General features: G+C 39.6%; 2 protein-coding genes across 2 annotated transcripts in view; one reads left to right on the top strand and one right to left on the bottom strand.

Moving 5' to 3' along the window:
- Positions 1-14,307, top strand: part of LOC308670449 (U6 snRNA-associated Sm-like protein LSm8) — a gene marked incomplete at its 5' end in the record, with an annotated part of 138,979 nt that extends 124,672 nt beyond the window's left edge. Inside the window, 3 exons of the mRNA XM_081331951.1 lie at positions 12,116-12,156; positions 12,873-13,000; positions 14,046-14,307. Of these exons, the coding sequence (XP_081188077.1) occupies positions 12,116-12,156; positions 12,873-13,000; positions 14,046-14,136 (260 nt within the window). The 3' untranslated portion in view covers positions 14,137-14,307. The remainder of the gene's footprint in view (positions 1-12,115; positions 12,157-12,872; positions 13,001-14,045) is intronic.
- Positions 14,308-14,571: 264 nt separating this feature from the next.
- Positions 14,572-20,831, bottom strand: part of LOC308670448 (uncharacterized protein) — a gene marked incomplete at its 5' end in the record, with an annotated part of 97,100 nt that continues 90,840 nt past the window's right edge. The window contains 2 exons of the mRNA XM_081331950.1: positions 14,572-15,510; positions 16,973-17,018. Of these exons, the coding sequence (XP_081188076.1) occupies positions 15,458-15,510; positions 16,973-17,018 (99 nt within the window). The 3' untranslated portion in view covers positions 14,572-15,457. The remainder of the gene's footprint in view (positions 15,511-16,972; positions 17,019-20,831) is intronic.

Raw genomic sequence — 20,831 nt, 5'->3', positions numbered from 1 at the left:
GGTGATGTTCAAACTAAGAAGTCAGTAATTCCAAGAAACCAGAAACGTTAACAGAAAAACAAAGTGTAACTTCTAGCTGTGATTTAAGAGTAGAACAAGCTAGAATTGCATGGTTTGAGTGTTCCTATTGACAGTTGACATCAAAGAAGAAAACATGTGATCTATGCATCTTTCTATCTATTAATAGTAATTCAGGAATCTGAAAATGCTTTTGTTTTAAACATGTATATGCTTTGCCTTAATTTGTTACATATACTGCTATAATACTGGAATATATTTGCATAAATAATCTCATTCATAAAACTGTAAAATGAAATTAACTGCCATAATACCTCAGTCCACATGTATCCATTCTTAACTCAAAATTACATGAGGAAAATTATTTAAGTAAATTCAGGAGTATTTAACACAGAAAGAAAATAGGATTAATTCAATTTTCTGTTGTCTGCTGCTTTTGTTCCCATTCTGAAATAGAGGCTTATCAAAGCAAGAGTTATCTTTTTTCTGAAAGCAACTAGGCCTACAAGTTCTTAAAGACCACATTAAGTCCACGATTAAAAAAATACATTGGCAAGCATCATTCTGTAGGATATGTTGGATTCTTCTTGCTCATTAGGCCTTGGAAACATGAGAAGCAATTTTAGACAACATATCGAGGACATTGGTTTTTCAAATCAGTCTGGTTCATAACCTTGAAGCATGTGGGATTTTTGTAAATAAGTACGTGCTAGCCTTTTAACTCTTCTATCTCACAGTTCTGAAATTCTACCAGGCCTTTCAGTTTGTTCAGCTTGGATTGCCTTCCACTGTCCTTTTGGAGTGCTTTCACTATACCAGCATACACGCCTTAAGGAGACTTGCTCACAGACTTTAAATGTTCTTTTGATGCCTTCTCTGCAGGGAATTTATGGGATGGAAAATGCACTTGCAGCAGCAGGAGGGGACCAACTCCAGAGTTTTCTCAGAAAGAGACCTGAATCAAGAGACTGCACAATCGCAAACTAAGGGGTAAGGAAAGAAGGGGGAAGATGTTCAGGGTAACCACACCCTAGAATCTCTCAAGGTATATCTACTAGTTTAGAAACTTAAAGGTTTAGGCTGTGGTTTGTTCTCCAAGTTTGTTTCAATATAAACTTACAGGTTTAGTTTGTCAAGATGTTATTAGCTGTAAGCAAATAATTACATTCCATTGGATCTCATTGTCTCTTCTCTTGGCATGGGTCTGACAATTTTGGATGACTTTTATTTATCCTATCATGAAAAAAATTCCCTGGCAGAGAATGTGACTTCTTCCGATTAAATATCGTTCTGGAAGATCTTTTTGTTTTGCTCAGGTCTGCACCACTATAGGGATTCTCCACTTCTCCTTGGGTCTGAAATGTGTTCTATATATTTTTAGCCTGTTTGTTTCTTTTTATCTGTTTCACTTTGGTGGCTTTATGGTCATAATAAAGGTTTGACTGATTGATTGATTGCAATATCCACTGAGGAGGTAGATCAGGGGTGTCAAACTCCAACGTCACGTGAAGTGTCACAACGTATCACGACTTTTTTGCCACTGCCAGCAATGGGGTGGGCGCAGTTTCGCTATTAGATCTTGATGAAACAAAAGATGGCAAAGATTAAAATGGAATGTTACATAAATGAGCTAACTTTTTTATCTGGTATTCTACCATTTTCTGATTTTGATCAATTACTAGTTCTTGGCATGGTCCTTTAAAAATAAGACTACTGTTGTGAGGATAAGCAAGATAATGAAGGACATTAACACATATGAATGGGTTTATAGATGCAATTTAACAGCTACAATGCAGTCACCGCCAACCTCATATGGTAGGCAATTAAAACCTTCAGAAATCATTGTAGTTTTAAAAAAAGAGTAAGACTACCATTTTTAAAAAGTCAATTTATATTGAACACATTTTTGTTGGTGCATAGTAGTCCTGCTGTTGTGTAGGGGTTTCTCATTACTGAGCCAATTGTTAAAAAGAAAAAAAAACATTGCTGAGAAAGAAAGTTTTGAGTATTTTCTGTGCATTAGCAGCTACCATCTAGCTGTTACTGGATCTGAACAGAATTGCAGAGACTGCTTTAGATTCCCACTGGGCTTAAGGACATAGTTTGCTGCTCAAATATGACTAGTAGATGTTGGGACTGAATTTAATTTCATGAGATTTCAAATGTTAGGCCAGAGGTTCTGGTATATCCAATCTATACTCATCCCAGGTTTATTTATCATATTTCAACAAGGACAAGAGAGAAAATATTTTCTTAATATATTATATAGAAACCATTTCAGAAATTACTTGTTTTGTTACAAGTACATATGCCTGCTCATTTATTTTTTGTTTAATTCTTATAATTGAATCCTCATTTAAAATGGAACAAAGGTGTGAAATTAGCACTCAAAATAGAACAAATAAAGATTTACTAACCCCCATAGCAGCCTTTGCAAACAATCTCCATTATTAGAGAATATTTTTAATACAGCATTTTGGTTTTTTAAAAAAGTACTGTTACTAATTACAATGGGCAGCAGTGATATTTTACTCAAGATGGAAGCAAATCTCACTTTCTGGGTTTATGTTCCAGGAGATTATATAAACACCTGAGACCAGCATTAAAGGGATAGGGATGGCTTCCATACTTTGGGCTGGTTCAGGCATGCCAGATTAGGAATAATTTGGTTTGACACACATACACACACACACACACACACAGATTGAAAGAAAGAGGGATATCCAGTGTGCTGTCCTACTCACTCACACAAGTAACTGTGGTTTAGTGGGTTTATTAATATTCCCCAGCAATTCCCTTCATCAAAAACTCAGAACTGTCTCAATTAAGTCCAGTCACAAGCAGATCAATGCTAGTCCAAAGAGTAATGGCCAATGATTCCACAAGGCATGCATGCGCGGATCTGGCATGCATTACGGAAACTTGGTTGGGCTCGGAAGTAGGGGTCCCTCTGACTGAGTTATACCCCCCAGGATTCCGTGTGCTACACCGGCCACGGGCTCAGCGTAGGGGTGGAGGAGTGGCGGTGGTTATTCGGGAGACTTTATGTCCGCGGGAGACTACCATTGTCCAGATTGGCGGGAGTGAGTCCCTCCTCCTGAGATGCGGCCCCTGGGCTCAGATGGGCTTGTTGCTCACATACCTGGTGCCCAGCTGTGTGGCAACAGCCCTGCCCGGGCTGCTCAACACCCTCTCAGGGTTGGCGGTGGAGTTCCCCAGGCTTATAGTTCTGGGTGACTTCAACCTGCCTTCCCTGGGAGGGTCGTCGGAGTTAGCCCGGGAGTTCATGGCTTCCATGATGGCCATGGACCTGACCCAGGTAATTCAAGGCCTGACTCATGTGGGGGGTCACACTCTCGACCTGGTGTTCCTGTCTGGACAGTGGTTGGATGATCTGGGAGGGGGTTCGCCAGTCATTGTTCCCCTGTCATGGTCCGATCATCATCTCCTGCGGCTGGTCTTCCGTTATGCCATCCCCAGCTGCTGGGCTGCGGAACCGACTAGGTGGTTCCACCCCAGGGGCCTAATGGACCCAGAATGGCTCCAGATGGCGCTTGGGTGTTTACCCATCGCCCTCACTCACAGCCCAGGTGATGCCTTGGTGGGTGCCTGGGAAAAGGTGGCCACTGAGGCACTCAACCGTGTTGTACCCTTAAGACCCCTGACCCGGTGCAGATCCCGTTGGGCTCCATGGTTTTCTGTGGAGCTCTGGGAGATGAAGCGTCGGAGACGGGGTCTAGAGAGCGGTTGGAGGTCCAGTTGTTCCAAATCTGACCGATTGCATTAAGAACCTTTATAAGATCTTATCTTGCGGCGATGAGGACAGCGAAGGCTAATTACTTTGTTGCCCTCATCGTGTCCGCAGATAACCGCCTGGCCACCCTGTTTAGGGTGACTCTCTCCCTCTTTAATAAGAGGTGAGGGAGGAGCCCTTGCAGGGGTGTGCCGAGGAGTTTAGTCATCATCTGACAGACAAAATCGCTCAGATCCGGGACGGTTTGGACTCTAACTGGGCAGAGTCTGATGTGGAGGAATCGGACGGTCTTGAGTATGCTATCTGGACTGAGTTCGATCCTGTTTCCCCTGATGATGTGGACAGGATTATGGGGAGTCTGAGTTCTACCACCTGTTTATTGGACCCGTGTCCTTCATGGCTGATTTATGCGGCTCTGGAGGAGACACGGAGCTGGTTCCAGGCAGTAATATCTGCCTCTTTGAGTGAGGGTGTCTTCCCTGCCGCTTTGAAGGAGGCAGTGGTGAGGCCCCTTCTCATGAAGCCTGCCCTGGACCCAGCCATTTTAAACAACTATAGTCTGGTCTCCAACCTTCGCTTTTTGGCGAAGGTTGTTGAGAGTGTGGTGGCGCATCAGCTTCCTCTGTTCCTGGAGGAAACTGATTATCTGGACCCGTACCAATTGGGTTTCAGGCCCGGGTACAGCACGGAGATGGCATTGGTCGCACTGGTGAATGATCTCTCAGGGGGTTGGGAGTGGGAGACACTGTTTTGCAGTGGTTTTCCTCCTATCTCCTGGGCCGCTCGCAGTCGGTGTTGACGGGAGGGCAGAGGTCCACCCCGAGGCCTCTCGTTTGTGGAGTTCCTCAGGGGTCGGTTCTCTCTCCCCTCCTGTTCAACATCGATATGAAGCCGCTGGGCGACATCATTCGTGGTTTCGGGGTGGGGTATCATCAGTACGCTGATGATACCCAACTTTTTTCTCCACCCTGAACCAACCCAGTGATGCCCTCGCCGTGATGTCCTGTTGCCTGGAGGCGGTCCGGGTCTGGATGGGGAGAAACAGGCTTCGTCTCAATCCCACCAAGACGTGAGTGGCTGTGCATACCGGCATCTCGGACTAACCAGTTCATTCCACCTTTAATGATGGGGGGTGAGGTGTTACCCCCCGTCGATAGGGCTCGCAACTTGGGCGTCCTCCTGGATTCACGGCTCAGTTTTGAAGACCATATAGGAGCCGTGACCACGGGGGCCTTTGCCCAGGTTCGCCTGGTGCGCCAGTTGCAGCCCTACTTAGACCGAGATGCCCTGCACACAGTCACTCATGCACTTGTGACCTCCCGATTGGACTACTGCAATGCTCTCTACATGGGGCTGCCCTTGAGGACCACTCGGAGGCTTCAGCTGGTGCAGAATGCAGCCAAGCAGGTTGTGATGGGGGTTTCCCAATACTTCCATGTAATACCTCTGCTCCGTGAGCTGCACTGGCTTCCGGTTGCCCTCCGGGTGAGATTCAAGGTGCTGGTGATGACCTATAAAGCCCTAAATGTCTTGGGTCCGGGATATCTGAGGGAACACCTGCTGCCGGCATCAAGCTCCCTTCGTCCTGTGCGCTCCCACAGGGAGGGTCTTCTCAGGGTACCGCCGGTAAAAGATTGCCGGCGGATAATACCCAGGGGGAAGGCCTTCTCTGTGGAAGCGCCTGCCCTTTGGAACCAGCTGCCCGTAGAGCTTAGGACTGCCCCTGACCTTCGCTCATTCCGCCGGGACCTGAAGACTTGGCTCTTTGAGATTTCTGGCCTGGACTGAGAGTATTAATTGGGGTTTTAATTGGATTTTAATTGGGGTTTTATATTTATTCAAGGTCTAAATGTAATCATTTTAACTGTTCTTAATTTTTGTAATTGTTGTATTATTATTTTAAAAACCTTGTGAACCGCCCTGAGTCCTATGGGAGAAGGGCGGTATATGTCTAATAAAGATAAAGATAAAGAAGGCACTTGAAAGTTTCCCAATCAAAATAAATCTACCATGCAAAATTAAATCCACAATACAAGAGTGTTCACAAGGCATGGTCCAAGTCAAGCCACGGTGTCAATCCAAAACAAGGCAGGAATCACAACAACCAGAAAACACACAGCTAGGAAATGAACACATTCCCAGCATCACCTCTGTCTGTCTGCTGTGCTAAATAGCCAGCTTCTGGTGTAGCCCATCAAGAAGGGTGAGGCTTTCTCCTCATGGTAATCTGGCTGTCCTTTGCTGCTCCTGCCTTTTCTCTGCCCTACATGCTCTTGGATCAAGTGCAGAAGATGGTTCCTCTTTCTCATCCCTGACTGGCTGCAGCTGCATGCTTTCCCCATCAGACATCCTCAGGGCTGTCCTGCTGCAGCTGCACTTTAGCCAAATCACTCTCAGACAGCTGCTTGGAACCATTGGCCAACTCCCCTCCTGACGTGCCAGAAGCTGGTTCATCCTCCCCTGATCTGACATCTGAAGAGGTATCTGGGAAAGTGTCTGAGGGAGTCATCACATCCAGCAAGGAATATAAATACTCATCAATATTGTGATTTTAAAAACATATTTCCTTGTACTGCTAAAAAATCCTTATTCCTAGTTAAATGTTCTGCATTCCCAGGCCAGTAAAAGCAAATTCTATTTTATTCTGTAGTTATAGTGGAACTATGATTGGAATTTAAAATAACAAACTAAGTTTTAATCAGTTACATTTTTTTTAAAAAAAAGCAGGATTGGCAAACTCATTTTTTCTGTTTATTATATCATTATTGTCAAAATAATTTAAAACAAGCAATGGAAGGGTAGGGAAAACATAACTAACATACATAATGTCAACTCTACAAATGAGCATGGCTGCAGCCATTTTCCTTCTCATTCTAGGTTGCCACAGAGAATGGAGGGAGGGGGGTTGCCCAAGTGCTTCGCTAGTCAAAATAATCTTTTGTCCCATGGGATCCAAGGTCATTTCTGCTCCCGAGACTAGGGACTGGGCGTTGCATAAAAAGGCCGTCAAATAATCATATTGGGGAACATAATTGCTTGCATAGCTTTTATGGGTGGAAAATTGTATTGGAAATATGTATTGGAAAATTGTTACTTGTGTATCCAGACTTGGTTTCACTCTTGATTGTGCTGATACTTTCTACTAATAAACTTAGTACAAAGTTCTTTGAGGACTTTGCAAGCCTCAGAGTTCTGCTTTATTTGTCTCTGTCTGTTGGAACCATGACACATAACTGAATAACAGCATCTGGAGTATTGATCAATACTGCAAGGGTATAGTTATTTTAATGAATAGCCAACAGCTATAAATACAGTTCAGATTATTTACTTGCTTTCTTATGTAGTTTTAATTTGTGAGGACATTACTTTCAATCGTCCACAACAAAGATGTAAAACAGCCTTTTGGCACTGAGAAGCATAAGTAGATGATGATGATGATGATGATGATGATGATGACGACGACGACAATATGATGACAGTGACGATTTTATTTGGTCTACCACCAACTTTCAACTTAGTCAAGTATTTACAGCAGCAAATATGAAAACATTTTAAATAGTAAATCAAATGCAAACATTACATTTAAAATCCGCCCAAAGCTGTGCATCTTGGCTACTATTCTAAATGCAGAGGAAGTAAGATTTAAACACAACCCTCCAAGGGCAACAATGTGCAAGGCTATTTTCTACTGCTGGATAAATAGACCTCAGAGACCGAATTCTTTTTCTTAAAGACCTTAATGGTCAGACAAGTAATAGGAGAAAAGTCCCTCAGACAGAGCATATTTAGAGCATTAAAGATTCACTCTCCTGGCCTTCTGGACAATTTTGAAGGCTTCATGGGGCAGAGGAACACACAACTTCAGGACTGATTAGAGCCTTGAAGGAACTGCCCTCCCTTTTTAACTTTATTCTATCCTCGTTTTAACTGCCTTCTTTTTTCTGAAATACAATATTTTATATGTTTTTTTTTATATTTTTAACAACAACAATAAAGTTGGAAGGGACCTTGGAGGTCATCTAGCCCAACCCCCTGCTCAGGCACAAAACCCTATACCATTTCAGACAAATGGCTGTCCAGCCTCTTCTTAAAAACTTCCAGTGTTGGAGCATTCACTGCTTCTGGAAGCAGGTTGTTCCACTGGTTAACTGTTCTAACAGTCAGGAGGTTTGTCTTTAGTTCCAGGTTGCTTCTCTCCTTGATTTTTTTCCCATCCATTGCTTCTTGTCCTGCCTTCAGGTGCTTTGGAGAATAGCTTGACTCCCTCTTCTTTGTGGCAGCCTCTGATATATTAAACTAGACATACCCAATTCCAGCAACCGTTTCTTATGTCATGGTTCCGGCTAATGAGATAGTTCAAAGAACATTCAGGCATTGTTTGTTCTAAAAAGTCTGTAATAATGAGAACGAAGCATCGGCACTCATGGATGGATGCCACAATCTGATTTCTCCTCCCCTGAACACATTGTATCAAACACAATTCCCTCCCTTAATTTAAATGTCATAAATCACATTCTCCAATTAGCTTAATATGCAAGCTTCGCTTCTGTTATATGCGCCATTCCTTATCATTTAAACAACCGGGTTAGCATTCTCCTCCCCCCAGCTTCATTTTATTCAGAGCAAAACAGTTTAAAGAAAAGGCTGCCTCTTATATTGTCAGAGCAAAAACATCCAATTTTGCAGCGTTGACACCTTATATGTTTTAACTTCAGTCCCTTAATCATCTTTGTTGCTCTTCTCTGTATTCTTTCTAGAGTCTCAACATCTTTTTTACATTGTGGTGACCAACACTGGATGCAGTATTCCAAGTGTGACCTTACCAAGGCATTGTAAATTGGTATTAATACTTCATGTGATCTTGATTCTATCCCTCTGTTAATGCAGCCTAGCACTGTGTTGGCTTTTTTGGCAGCTGCAGCACATTGCTGGCTTATATTTAACTGATTGTCCACTAGGACTCCGAGATCCCTCTCACAGTTACTACTATTGAGCAAGGTACCACCTACTATACCTGTCCATTTGGTTTTTCTTGCCTAAGTGTAGAACCTTACTTTTTTTCACCATTGAATTTCATTTTGTTAGGTAGCGCCCAGTGTTCAAGTCTGTCCAGATCCTCCTGTATCTTAAGCCTGTCTTCTAGAGTGTTGGCTATTCCTGCTAGCTTGGTGTCATCTGCAAATTTGATGAGTTCCCCATCTACCCACTCGTCCAAATCGTTGATGAAGATGTTGAAGAGCACTGGGCCTAGAACACAGCCCTGGGGCACCCCACTACACACTTTCCTCCATGTAGATGCAGTTTCATTGAGGACCACACACTGAGTATGGCCAGTCAGCCAGCTTCGAATCCATCTGGTGGTGATGCTGTCTAACCCACATTTTTCTATCTTATCAAGTAGTAGGTTGTGATCTACTTTATCAAATGCCTTACTGAAGTCCACGTAAATTATATCCACAGCATTGCTCTGGTCCACTAATTTTGTCACTTAGTCAAAGAATGCAATAAGATTTGTCTGACATGATCTGTTTTTGACAAATCCATGATGGCTTTTAGTAGTGACTTTGTTTGCCTCTAGGTGTTCGCTCATTTGTTGTTTGATTATCTTTCCCAGAATCTTCCCAGGTATTGAGGTCAGGCTGATAAGTCTGTAATTTCCTAGATCCATTTTTTTTCCTTTTTTGAAGATGGGAACTACATTAGCTCTTTTCCAGTCCTCTGGTTTTCCCAGTGCTCCAGGATCTTTGAAAAATATATTTCAATGGTTCTGAGATCACATCTGCCAGTTCCTTGAGAACCTTGGGGTGTAGTCCATCTGGTCCTGGTGATTTGAACTCATCTAGGCTGGACAGGTGCTCACTTACCATTTTCTTGCCTATCTTAACTTGGGTTTCTATTCTGTTTTTTATGGCAATGTTTTTGATAGGTTGGACTGTTTTTTCCCTTTGTGTAAAGACAGATGCAAAAAACGAGTTAAATAGTTCTGCTTTCTCCCTGTTGCTTGTCACCTTACCACTTTCCTCCACTAATGGACCAATCATTTCCTTAACTTTTTTCTTGTTTTTTACATGTTGAAAGAAGTTTTTTTGTTATTTTTGACTTTGGTCACAAGCCTTAGTTCATTTTGAGCCTTAGCTTTGCTCACTTCATCTTTGCAGGCTAAGGCCATTTGCTGATATTCGGCCTTAGTTATGTGCCCCTCTTTCCACTTTTTATGCTTGTACTTTTTATCTTTCAATTTATCAGAGAGTTCTTTATGAAGCCAGGCTGGTTTCTTTTGAGAGCTGTTATTTTTCTTCTTTGCTGGTATTGGGCTAGACTGGGCTTTTATTATCTCACTTTTCAAAATTTCCCAAGCTTCTTGAGTTGTTTTCCCCTTGAGGATTCTCATCCATGGAATACTTCCCAAGCCCTCACTAAGTTTATTGAAATTATCTCTCTTAAAGTCCAAGACTCTAGTTTGACTCTGTTCTAATGCTCGTGCTTCCATAATGTTGAATTCCAATATTGCACGATCACGTCCCCCTAAGGTTCCTGTGGCTTCAACACCTTCTATCATTTCATCTCTGTTAGTGAGAATTAGATCCAATATGGTTAATCCCCTAGTTCCCTTCTCTACTTTTTGGGAGACAAAGTTGTCTGCTAGGTTTGTCAGGAATCTGTTTGATCTTCCACTTAGTGCAGTTTGTCTCCCAGTTGATGTCAGGATAATTAAAGTCCCCCATTACTATTGTGATGTGCTCCCTACATATTTTAGTTAGCCGACTAGCAAAAAGTTCATCTATTTCCTCTGTTTGGTTGGGTGGCCTATATAATATACACCTATGGCAGTGTCATTCCCCCCACCCCTTTTATATTGACTCAAATGCATTTAATGGTATACCACACAGAGTTGTTCTGTGAGTGAGATGGACAGTTTCTAAATTAGATATATAGAATAAAATGTAAATAAAGATGTTTTAAACTATTTTCAGAAAGCAATTGGCAGAAAGCAATCATAGGACCATTGCATCTTGCAATGGTTTCTAAGCTCATTGGACTATTTTGCATAAATGCAACTTCTGGACATTGCATTGGTTCCTGATTATTCATTTTGACTAACAGCTGGCAGATAACATGCATGCTGGCAGCACCAGGTTATCAGGCACACCAGATCAATATACTTGTCATCCTCAGAGACTTGTGCTATAAAATAATTGCTACTTGGGGGTTCCTTATTTAAGTTGACAGCAACATTTAATTTATAAACTCTGCTTCCAGGGCAATAAGTAAAATTAAGTCATTACAGATCAACTCACCAAGAAGCTGCTAAATTATTTTTATTACATTTCAGTGAATGTTGAAGATCACAGCATTACAAAAAGACCAATAAAATCAACATGCATGTGTATATAATGAAGAGTAAACAGAACTGCTGAGGAAATATAGGAAGTAACCTGCAATTAGTTTATTTACTATCTCACCTATTGTCAAGGAGCTAATAGTGATGAATATAACATCCATCTTCATTTTCTCCCATTATATCAAAACTGAGAATAACTGCACCAGTCACCTGGGTCTTGTTAGCAAAAATCCTTGGGGATAGGGACAATAGCACTATTTATTCTATTAACACTATGATTTACATAGGGTGGGCCTTTAGGACACATTATAGTTCCAACGGCTCCCTGCAATCATGTGATCACATTTAAGATGCTCAGCAACTAGCCCATATTTGTGGCTGTTTGCAAAGTCCTGTGATCATGTGACCATGTTTTACAACTTTTTTTTTTTGCCAAAGCCTGGCATTTACTTCCGGTTAGCAAACAATTGGTTCATGTAATGACTATGACATTTGCTTAACGATCACTGCAAAAATCAGGTGGGTCATGTGGGTGGCTTCATTAGAGTTGTAAGTTGAGGACTACTTGTATTTGGCCCATTGCCAGTATAGGCTGCTTATTGTTTCCTGAGTTTATTTCCTACACTTGAAAATTTAACTATTTGGATACATGTACCTATAAAGTTAATTGCCACTCATTCCTCCTAAATTATGTTACAACTGCTTAGAACTGAAGTTTTTCAGTCCCATAAACAATAATATAATGCAGGATGGCATCTTGCAGCCAAATATAAACTCTGAGATTTTGGAAAAACCTGCAATGCTATCCAATTATTTCGATGCATTCAACACACACACACACACACACACACACACATACTCTTAAAGGGCTCTATATGTAGCATTAGCAAGTGTGAGTTTACCCTTTTCATTTGGCAGGAACAAGAGGAGCATACAGACACTAATATAAATATGTACACAAAGACACACAACTTAAGGTCATTCTTTGACATGAATTTTAGGTACTGTTGCTGTGATTACTTCAGATGGTCGAATGATTGTGGTGAGATTTCCTCATAAACTCATTTATTTTCTAAAATGTTTGACTTGAATCAAAAGTGGGCTGTTCTGCTGTTTTGCCTGCCACTAGTGTTAGTCTTATTCAGGAATTTTTTGTCCATTGTGGAAATAATCGGGTGTGACGTCCTTGTTATTACAGCATAGATATCTAGATTTGCAGAGTTGGTGGGAGAAATAAGTGGATATAATTGATTGGTCACGGTGGCCTAGCAGGTAAGACATTGGGTTTGTTGACTAGAATGTTGGCAGCTTGAGACCCAAGTACCGGGTAGTGCTGTGAGCTTCTGTTCTTGATCCAGCACCCGCCCAACCTAGCAGTTTGAAAGCATATAAATGCAGGTACCATTTCAAAGGGAAGGTAACAGTGTTCCGTGTGCCTCACTGTATAGTCAGGCTGGCCACATGATCATGGAAGTGTCTTCAGACAATGCTGGCTCTGAGCGCTGTCCTCTAGAGTCAGACTTGACTGGATAGGAGAAATCTTTTACCTTTTAAATTGATTGGTGCAGAAAAACTCACTGGTGAGGGGAAAAAAAGAACAATAGTCCAGACCTGGTTTGATGTCAATGTATAATTTATTGTTATCCATATCATTTAAATATGAATTGCTGTTCAGATTTTAAAAAGTTAAGAAATAAAGAAATGTAACAAATATACTTTACGAATGAAAATTTGATTGCACTTATGTATTTATTTTAGGGAACTCTCAAGGGCTTTGATCAGACAATCAATTTGATTTTGGATGAGAGCCATGAAAGAGTATTCAGTTCTTCACAAGGAGTGGAACAAGTAGTTTTAGGATTATACATTGTAAGAGGAGATAATGTGTAAATTTTATCATTTTGAAGATAATCCCAGATGCAGTTAACATGAAATCACCTGTTTTTTGAGAGCCTATCTGGAAACAAGGTTATTGGTGTCCCTCTAAGCCAGACATGTCAAACTCGCAACATCACGTGACATTGTGCGATGTATCGGAGCTTTTCCCCATTGCCGGCAATAGGGTGGGCGCGGTTTCCTGGTGATGCGTCCGGTCCACGGGTCGGCAGTTTGACACCTGCTCTAAGCTGTGGTTCTTAAAAGTTTTTTTCCCCATCACATCTCCCTTTAGTATAAGCTTAAGGTATACACCCTTTCTTAAAAATCTAAACACCAAATTATTCATCAAATGAACAATTAACACAGTACATTGAAACTTTGGAAAAGGTCGATATATTGTAGCAATGTAATTAAAAGGCCTTCACACCTCCCCTGGACTCTGTCGACACCTCCCCAAGAAAGGTACCTCACAGTTTGAAAAGTCTGCTTTAAAACTTTTCATGCTATTACTCATTAATGAAAATTCACTTTCCTTTGCCCCTTCCAACTATTTGATACGAATATTTATATAGAATTTCTTTTATAACCCAACCCATATGCTTTCTTTATTCCTGTGTTCATTAATAGCATATCTTATCTAACATTCATAACCAGGCATTATTTCTTAAGCAGCCAGGTTATGCCAAAGTTTGATATTCCCTCTGAACCTTCTGTACGTTTTCTTGAACTTATTTTTCTGTACATGTATATGACTGCATTCTAAGAGAGAAAAATAATTGCTTATTTTCTTTTTAAAATTATTTTTGCATAAAATACTTTTCTATATTGTTGGGGCAAGGGTTTTTTATGTGGTAACTTTCAGTACAATCCACACCCTTGGGCTAGATATTATATCCTTTTGTAGAATTTCATTAATACTTTTCAGTTTGCTGTGAAGTATGAAAAGAATGTTAAGTAGAAATAACTATTTTTGTAATAAAATGGCACGCAGGTTCTGTTGGTATTTAATTTAAAATATATGTTTAACTAGAGCAATCAAAATTTCTTTTTCAGAGCTGTAATTGGAGAAATAGATGAAGAAACAGATTCAGCCCTTGACTTGGGAAATATTCGAGCAGAACCTTTGAACTCAGTTGTACATTGAAAGACAAAATAATGACTGCTGTACAGAATTATTTCTACAATGGCATGACTTCTTTTTAAAAATTATATAATTTGGATCATTTATACTTATTTTTACTGTTATAGCTTTATGTAAATTAAAGTTTACATTTTATTACTGACTCATGTATTTAGAACCCCAACATAGCAATGGGAAAAAGCAACTTTAAAAGCTGTTATCTAAGTGTTATAGCTTACAACATAGGGAAAAGAAAATTCTAAACTGTTGACACAAAAGGAATATTTTCCTGGGAAAAACAATTCAGAAATAGCAATGATTTTTAAATTTTATTAAATAAATCACATTAAATACACTGCATAAATAATAAAAATATTTTTAATTTCTTTAAAAGTGGTTGGGTGATTTACGCCATTGTAATTTATTATGCCATTTTAAATCATTGAATGTATTAGGATGTATAATAATAAAAATATTTTATGTTTTATTTTACAGCATATACAGATACAGATTAGGAAACAGAACTCTACTACCAGCTATCATTCTTCTAATGAATGGAGTCGCTAAAAGTTGTGATACATCTTAGGGCTTTTGTATATGTGTGGAAGCTTCCTATGTGCTAACATTCAAAATTAAACGAATTTCCAGAAATTATAAATTTAGGACACACTATCACTTGAACATATTCTATCTCAATGGTACCTGATACCCTTGAAAAACTAAAAAATAAACAATAGCCTGAACCATTAGTTCAAGATATAGAAAATGCTTAAGATTTTGTTATAATCAAATCTTCAGTGCATTTTCAGCACTACTTAAAAATACAGATCAGAAGTCTCTTGGCACTACTGCAGGAATAGCGTATTATCAGTATGGGATGCCTAATGCTGTACCTATGCAAAAGTGATTAATAACACAAGTAGAAATTGCATGTATATGGAATGCATTTGAGGGCATAAAGTAAATGCATCAGAAAATGTTACCTGACAACATACAAATTAAAAGGCAAGAGCGGATCTAGGAAAGACATGTTTATACTGTACATATAACTACAAACTTAACAGGCAGTTTTATAAGTCATAGGCTAGTGTGAATTTACTAAAGAAAAATGGGGGTAGTGAAGAGAACATAAAAGTAAGGGGGGCCCACAGGACTATGAACTATTTTCTGTACATATAAGTGCATAGTGCTGGATATGCATTCTATTGAAAAGTTATGTAATCAAGGCACATCTACAAGTTTGCAGACTATTCAAATCATATAGTTTTTCTTTAAAACATCTAGATACTGCTGTCTTGCCTTGGAAACTTGATCTTGGTCTATATTTGATTTTTTTGAAGATCCATCAAGTGATCCTACAGAGGAGACTAGCAGATTCAGCATCAAATTCAGCTTTAGCTGAAAAACAAGAAGTATTTTTTACAGGTTTCATAATATCTGATGATAGTGACAATGATATCAGAATACCAATTTTGTTGGATATCAACGCTATTTTTAAGTTTATTTTGCTCTGAAAGAAAAAAACTTTCTAGCCACGGTATATACCTTTGCAAACATTATGCACATTTTAGAAATAAGGATAACAGTTTTACTCCAAATTACCAATGTGTTCTATGCAGAATAAATCATAATGGAACAGTCAAAGGGAATGCTTTGAGGTTATATATAGCAGAAATCAGGCTACAAACTGCAATAAACCCAATAATGTAGGCTTGCTTGAATGCTTTTAATTGAGGCATTCCGACAGAAGAGAATATACAGTATGTAGCTCAGGATTGAATTGTGGAATTCTTAGTGCCTGTTTACTTGCAAACATTTCATCAACCAACAAGGGAACAACATCACTGCTAGTGAGTGATTTGCTACATTTATATACAGGCAGGGTGTGTGTGCGCGCACACACACACACACACACACACATACAGAGAGAGAGAGAGAGAGAGAGAGAGAGAGAGAGAGAGAGAGAGAGAGAGAGAGAGAGAGAGAGAGAGAACAAAGCTGCACACTCAATAGCACTGGTCTTACATAGTTGGGTAATGAAATGTCTACAAGCAAACAAACAAGCCCAGAGAACACCACAGACTCCACAATGGAGAATTTTCTGTGGTCCAAAAATCAGCATGGTTATTTGATGAAAGTACTAACGTTTACATGCCTTGTAGGAATGTATCATTAAAGTATCATTTAAAGTATCATTTTCACATTTTTAGTTTAATTCTATCTATATGTTATTTTTTCTATTTCATTTGGATAATCCAAAATGAAATGTGCATATAGATTTAGAAAATCTTTCCAATATGCAATAAAGTACATAATGTGAGTAATATAAGCAATTTGTAACTTTGGTTCAAATTCCATCTCAAAATTGAGTCTGTATGACTTTATTAAAGCAATTCATCCATTATAAATTGGCATGCTACCATGTTTAAAATCAATGGAATAAGTTACACCTCACTTAAATTTCATTAGTCTCAGTGGAGCTTTACCTTTCATCTATTGAATACATAGTTCTGATTGCTTGAGGCTCTAAAGCAATTGCTTATAATATTTCTATGATCTAATAGTATATCTAAAATATTAGATATTAGACTGCTTCCTTCTTATTTACATTGTATATTATACATTAGAACTATATTTCTATGATGTAGATTATTTTCAACAGGTAATAATGGGTTTTATATTTTTATATTCTAAAAATAAGTCGCTAAAGTTTTACTGTGGCCACATTTACGTTCTAAAATGTAATTGATGAGGTGCAGTGTCTCAAAATTGCAGTATTAGTATCATTTTCTTTGGGGGAGGGAAATGATGCAAACAGCAGAATGCATATCAGATTGTCAGCCTATAATTTGCTATTTACCTTGCTCCAGTTCTTTGATGATACTTTTTTCTAATTCCATCCGCATCTGAAATTATATTTAGATTATGATTGAAACACTAAGTATAAAATAAAAATATATTAACACAGTATCACTTAATAAGATATTTTAGCAAATTTCACATAGCCTAATATTTTAGTTTTTTAAAAAATATATCCCAGTTTTCAACTATCATTGATCAAAACTATATATCATGAATTAGCATTGATGGATCAACACTTGCTGATAATATGATAATATCCAATCAAACGTACTTCATAGATAGCTTAAAATGCAAAATCAAAATGTTTTAACTAAACAACTCCAGATCTTCAGCTATAAATATTGATGGACGTATAATGTAGCAAGCATTGTCTGTGTTTCAAAGGGAAAAACAAATTAGGCAAATGGAAGTTTTCAAGAAGACATGGCTAAAGTTCATACAGTGTTTTGGACACACATCTTATAAATAATGAGTCTTGTTTTAATAGCCAATCGAATCTCAAAAAGAATCAAGCAAACAAAAAACAAGGGGTGACATGATAGCAGTGTTCCAATATCTCAGGGGCTGCCACAAAGAAGAGGGAGTCAAGCTATTATCCAAAGCACCTGAAGGCAGGACAAGGACCAACGGATGGAAACTAACCAAAGAGAGAAGCAACCTAGAACTAAGGAGAAATTTTCTCATAGTTAGAACAATTAATCAGTGAAACAACCTGCCTCCAGAAGCTGTGAATGTTCCAACACTGGAAGTTTTTAAGAAGATACTAGACAGCCATTTGTCTGAAATCGTATAGGATTTCCTCCCTTAGCAGGGATTGGACTAGATGACCTCCAATGTCCCTTCAACTATATTATTATTATTATTAATTATTATTATTATTATTATTATCATCATCATCATCATCATCATCATCATTAAATACTTTCCCTGTCTTTTCTCCAATTTAATTTTTATTTTTATTTATTTGTATCCTGCCTTTATTATTTTTACAAATAACTGAACGTGGCAAACATCCAGCACAACTTCTGAGAAAGACTGTCCAGAAAGAGAAAGAAACCAAAATTTGTAATCTAACTTGTGTTACCTACAATTCTGCTTCAGTTCTTAATAAATTCATCTGCTCAGTGTTGTCTACTCAGTCATTATGCTTACCTTCTGAAATATATCTATAAAAAGGAACTTTACAAATAATAATAATATATTACATTTATATGCCACCCAATTCCCAAAAACTTTGAACTATTTGGAAAGTAAAAATAAAAATCTTTATGACCCTTTATAGTTATTTCTCCCCTTCATAGATTACTGCCTTGTCGTGGCGAAGGGGCTTGCGTAATTCAATGAAGCTATGAGCTATGCTGTGCAGGGCCACCCAAGACGGACAGGTCATAGCAGAGAGTTCTGACAAAACGTGATCCACTGGAGAAGGAAATGGCAACCCACTCCAGCATCTTTGCCATGAAAACCCTATGGACAGTACCAAAAGGCAAAACGATATGACGCTGAAAGATGAGCCCCTCGGGTCGGAAGGTGTCCAATATGCTACTGGGGAAGACCAGAGGGCTAGTACTAGTAGCGCCAGAAAAAAATGAAGCAACTGGGCCAAAGCTGAAAGGATGCTCAGCTGTGGATGTATCTGGTGGTGAAAGGAAAGTCCGATTTTTTCTCCATAGGAACCTGAAATGTAATATCCATGAATCAAGGAAAGCTGGACGTGGTCAAACAAGAGATGACAAGACTGAACATTGACATCTTAGGAATTAGCGAACTAAAATGGACAGGAATGGGTGAATTTAATTCAGATGTCCATCACGTATACTACTGCGGGCAAGAATCCCTCAGAAGAAATGGAGCAGCCTTCATAGTCAATAAAAGAGGAGGAAAAGCAATACTGGGATAAAATCCCCCAAATGACAGAATGATCTCAGTTCGAATCCAAGGCAAACCATTCAATATCACAGTAGTCCAAGTCTATGCCCGAACCCCTGGTGCTGAAGATGATGAAATTGACCGGTTCTATGAAGCCCTACAGTACCTTATAGAACTAACACCAAAAAATGATGTCCTTATCATCATGGGGGATTGGAATGCTAAAGTAGGAAGCCAAAAGATAACTGGAATAACAGGCAAGTTTGGCCTTGGAATACAAAATGAAGCAGGGCACAGGCTGATAGAATTTTGTCAAGAGAATATGATGGTCATAGCAAACACTCTTTTCCAACAACCCAAGAGACGGCTCTACACATGGACATCACCAGACAGTCAACACAGAAATCAGATAGACTATGGAGAAGCTCTATACAGTCAGTAAAAACAAGACCAGGAGCTGACTGTGGCTCAGACCATGACCTTCTCATTGCAAAGTTTTGGCTTAAACTGAAGAAAGTAGGGAAAAGCACTAGGCCACTCAGGTATGAATTATATCATATCCCTGTTGAATATACAGTAGAGGTGACAAATAGATTTAAGGAATTAGATCTGATAGACAGAGTGCCTGAAGAACTATGGACAGAGGTTCGCAACACTGTACAAGAGGTAGCAACTAAAACCATCCCAAAGAAAAAGAAATGCAAGAAAGCAAAATGGCTGTCCGAGGAAGCTTTGCAAATAGCTGAGGAAGGGGAAGCGAAAGGCAAGGGAGAAAAAGAAAGATACACCCAATTGAATGCAGAATTCCAGAGAATAGCTAGAAGAGATAAGAATGCCTTCTTAAATGAACAGTGCAAAGAAATAGAAGAAAACAATAGAATAGGGAGGACGAGAGATCTCTTCAAGAAAATTGGAGATGAAGGGAACGTTTTATGCAAAAATGGGCATGATAAAGGACCAAAAGGGACGCGGTGGCTCAGTGGGTTAGGACGCTGAGCTAGTCGATCGGAAGGTCGGCAGTTTGGCGGGTCGAATCCCGAGTGCTGCGTAATGGAGTGAGCGCCTGTTACTCGTCCCAGCTTCTGCCAACCTAGCAGTTCAAAAGCACGTAAAAATGCAAGTAGAAAAATAGGGACCACTATGGTGGGAAGGTAACAGCGTTCCGTGCACCTTTGGCGTCTAGTCATGCCGGCCACATGACCAGAGAGATGTCCTCGGACAAGCGCTGGCTCTTCAGCTTTGAAACGGAGATGAGCACCGGCCCCTAGAGTTGGAAACGACTAGCACGCATGTGCGGGGGAACCTTTACCTTTTAAAGGACCAAAATGGCAGGGACGTAACAGAGGCAGAAGAGATTAAGAAGAGGTGGCAAAATTACACAGAAGAACTATACAAGAATGAGCTTAACTGCTCGTCCCTGATAACCACGATGAGGTGGTCACTGACCTCGAGCCAGACATCCTAGTATGTGAAGTGAAGTGGGCCTTAGAAAAACTGAGCAACAACAAAGTTAGTGGAGGTGACAGTATTCCAGCTGAGCTATTCAAAATCTTAAAAGACGATGCAGTAAAAGTGCTACATTCAATTTGCCAGCAAATTTGGAAAAAACAACAGTGGCCACAGGATTGGAAAAGATCAGTTTACATTCCAATTCCAAAGAAAGGCAGTGGCAAAGAATGTTCAAACTATCGCATCATTGCACTCATTTCACATGCTAGTAAAGTTATGCTTAAAATCCTAAAAGCTAGACTCCAGCAGTATGTGGATCGAGAATTACCAGAAGTACAGGCAGGATTTCGAAGAGGCAGAGGAACTAGAGATCAAATTCCCAACACACGCTGGATCATGGAGAAAGCTAGAGAGTTCCAGAAAAACATCTACTTCTGCTTCATTGACTATGCTAAAGCTTTTGATTGTGTGGATCACAACAAACTGTGGCAAGTCCTTAAAGAGATGGGAGTACCAGACCATCTTATTTGTCTCGTGAG

The sequence above is a fragment of the Vipera berus genome (assembly GCF_964194415.1).
Source record: "Vipera berus genome assembly, chromosome: 6".
NCBI classification, from domain to species: domain Eukaryota; kingdom Metazoa; phylum Chordata; class Lepidosauria; order Squamata; family Viperidae; genus Vipera; species Vipera berus.
This window is presented reverse-complemented; position numbering and strand designations above follow the sequence as displayed.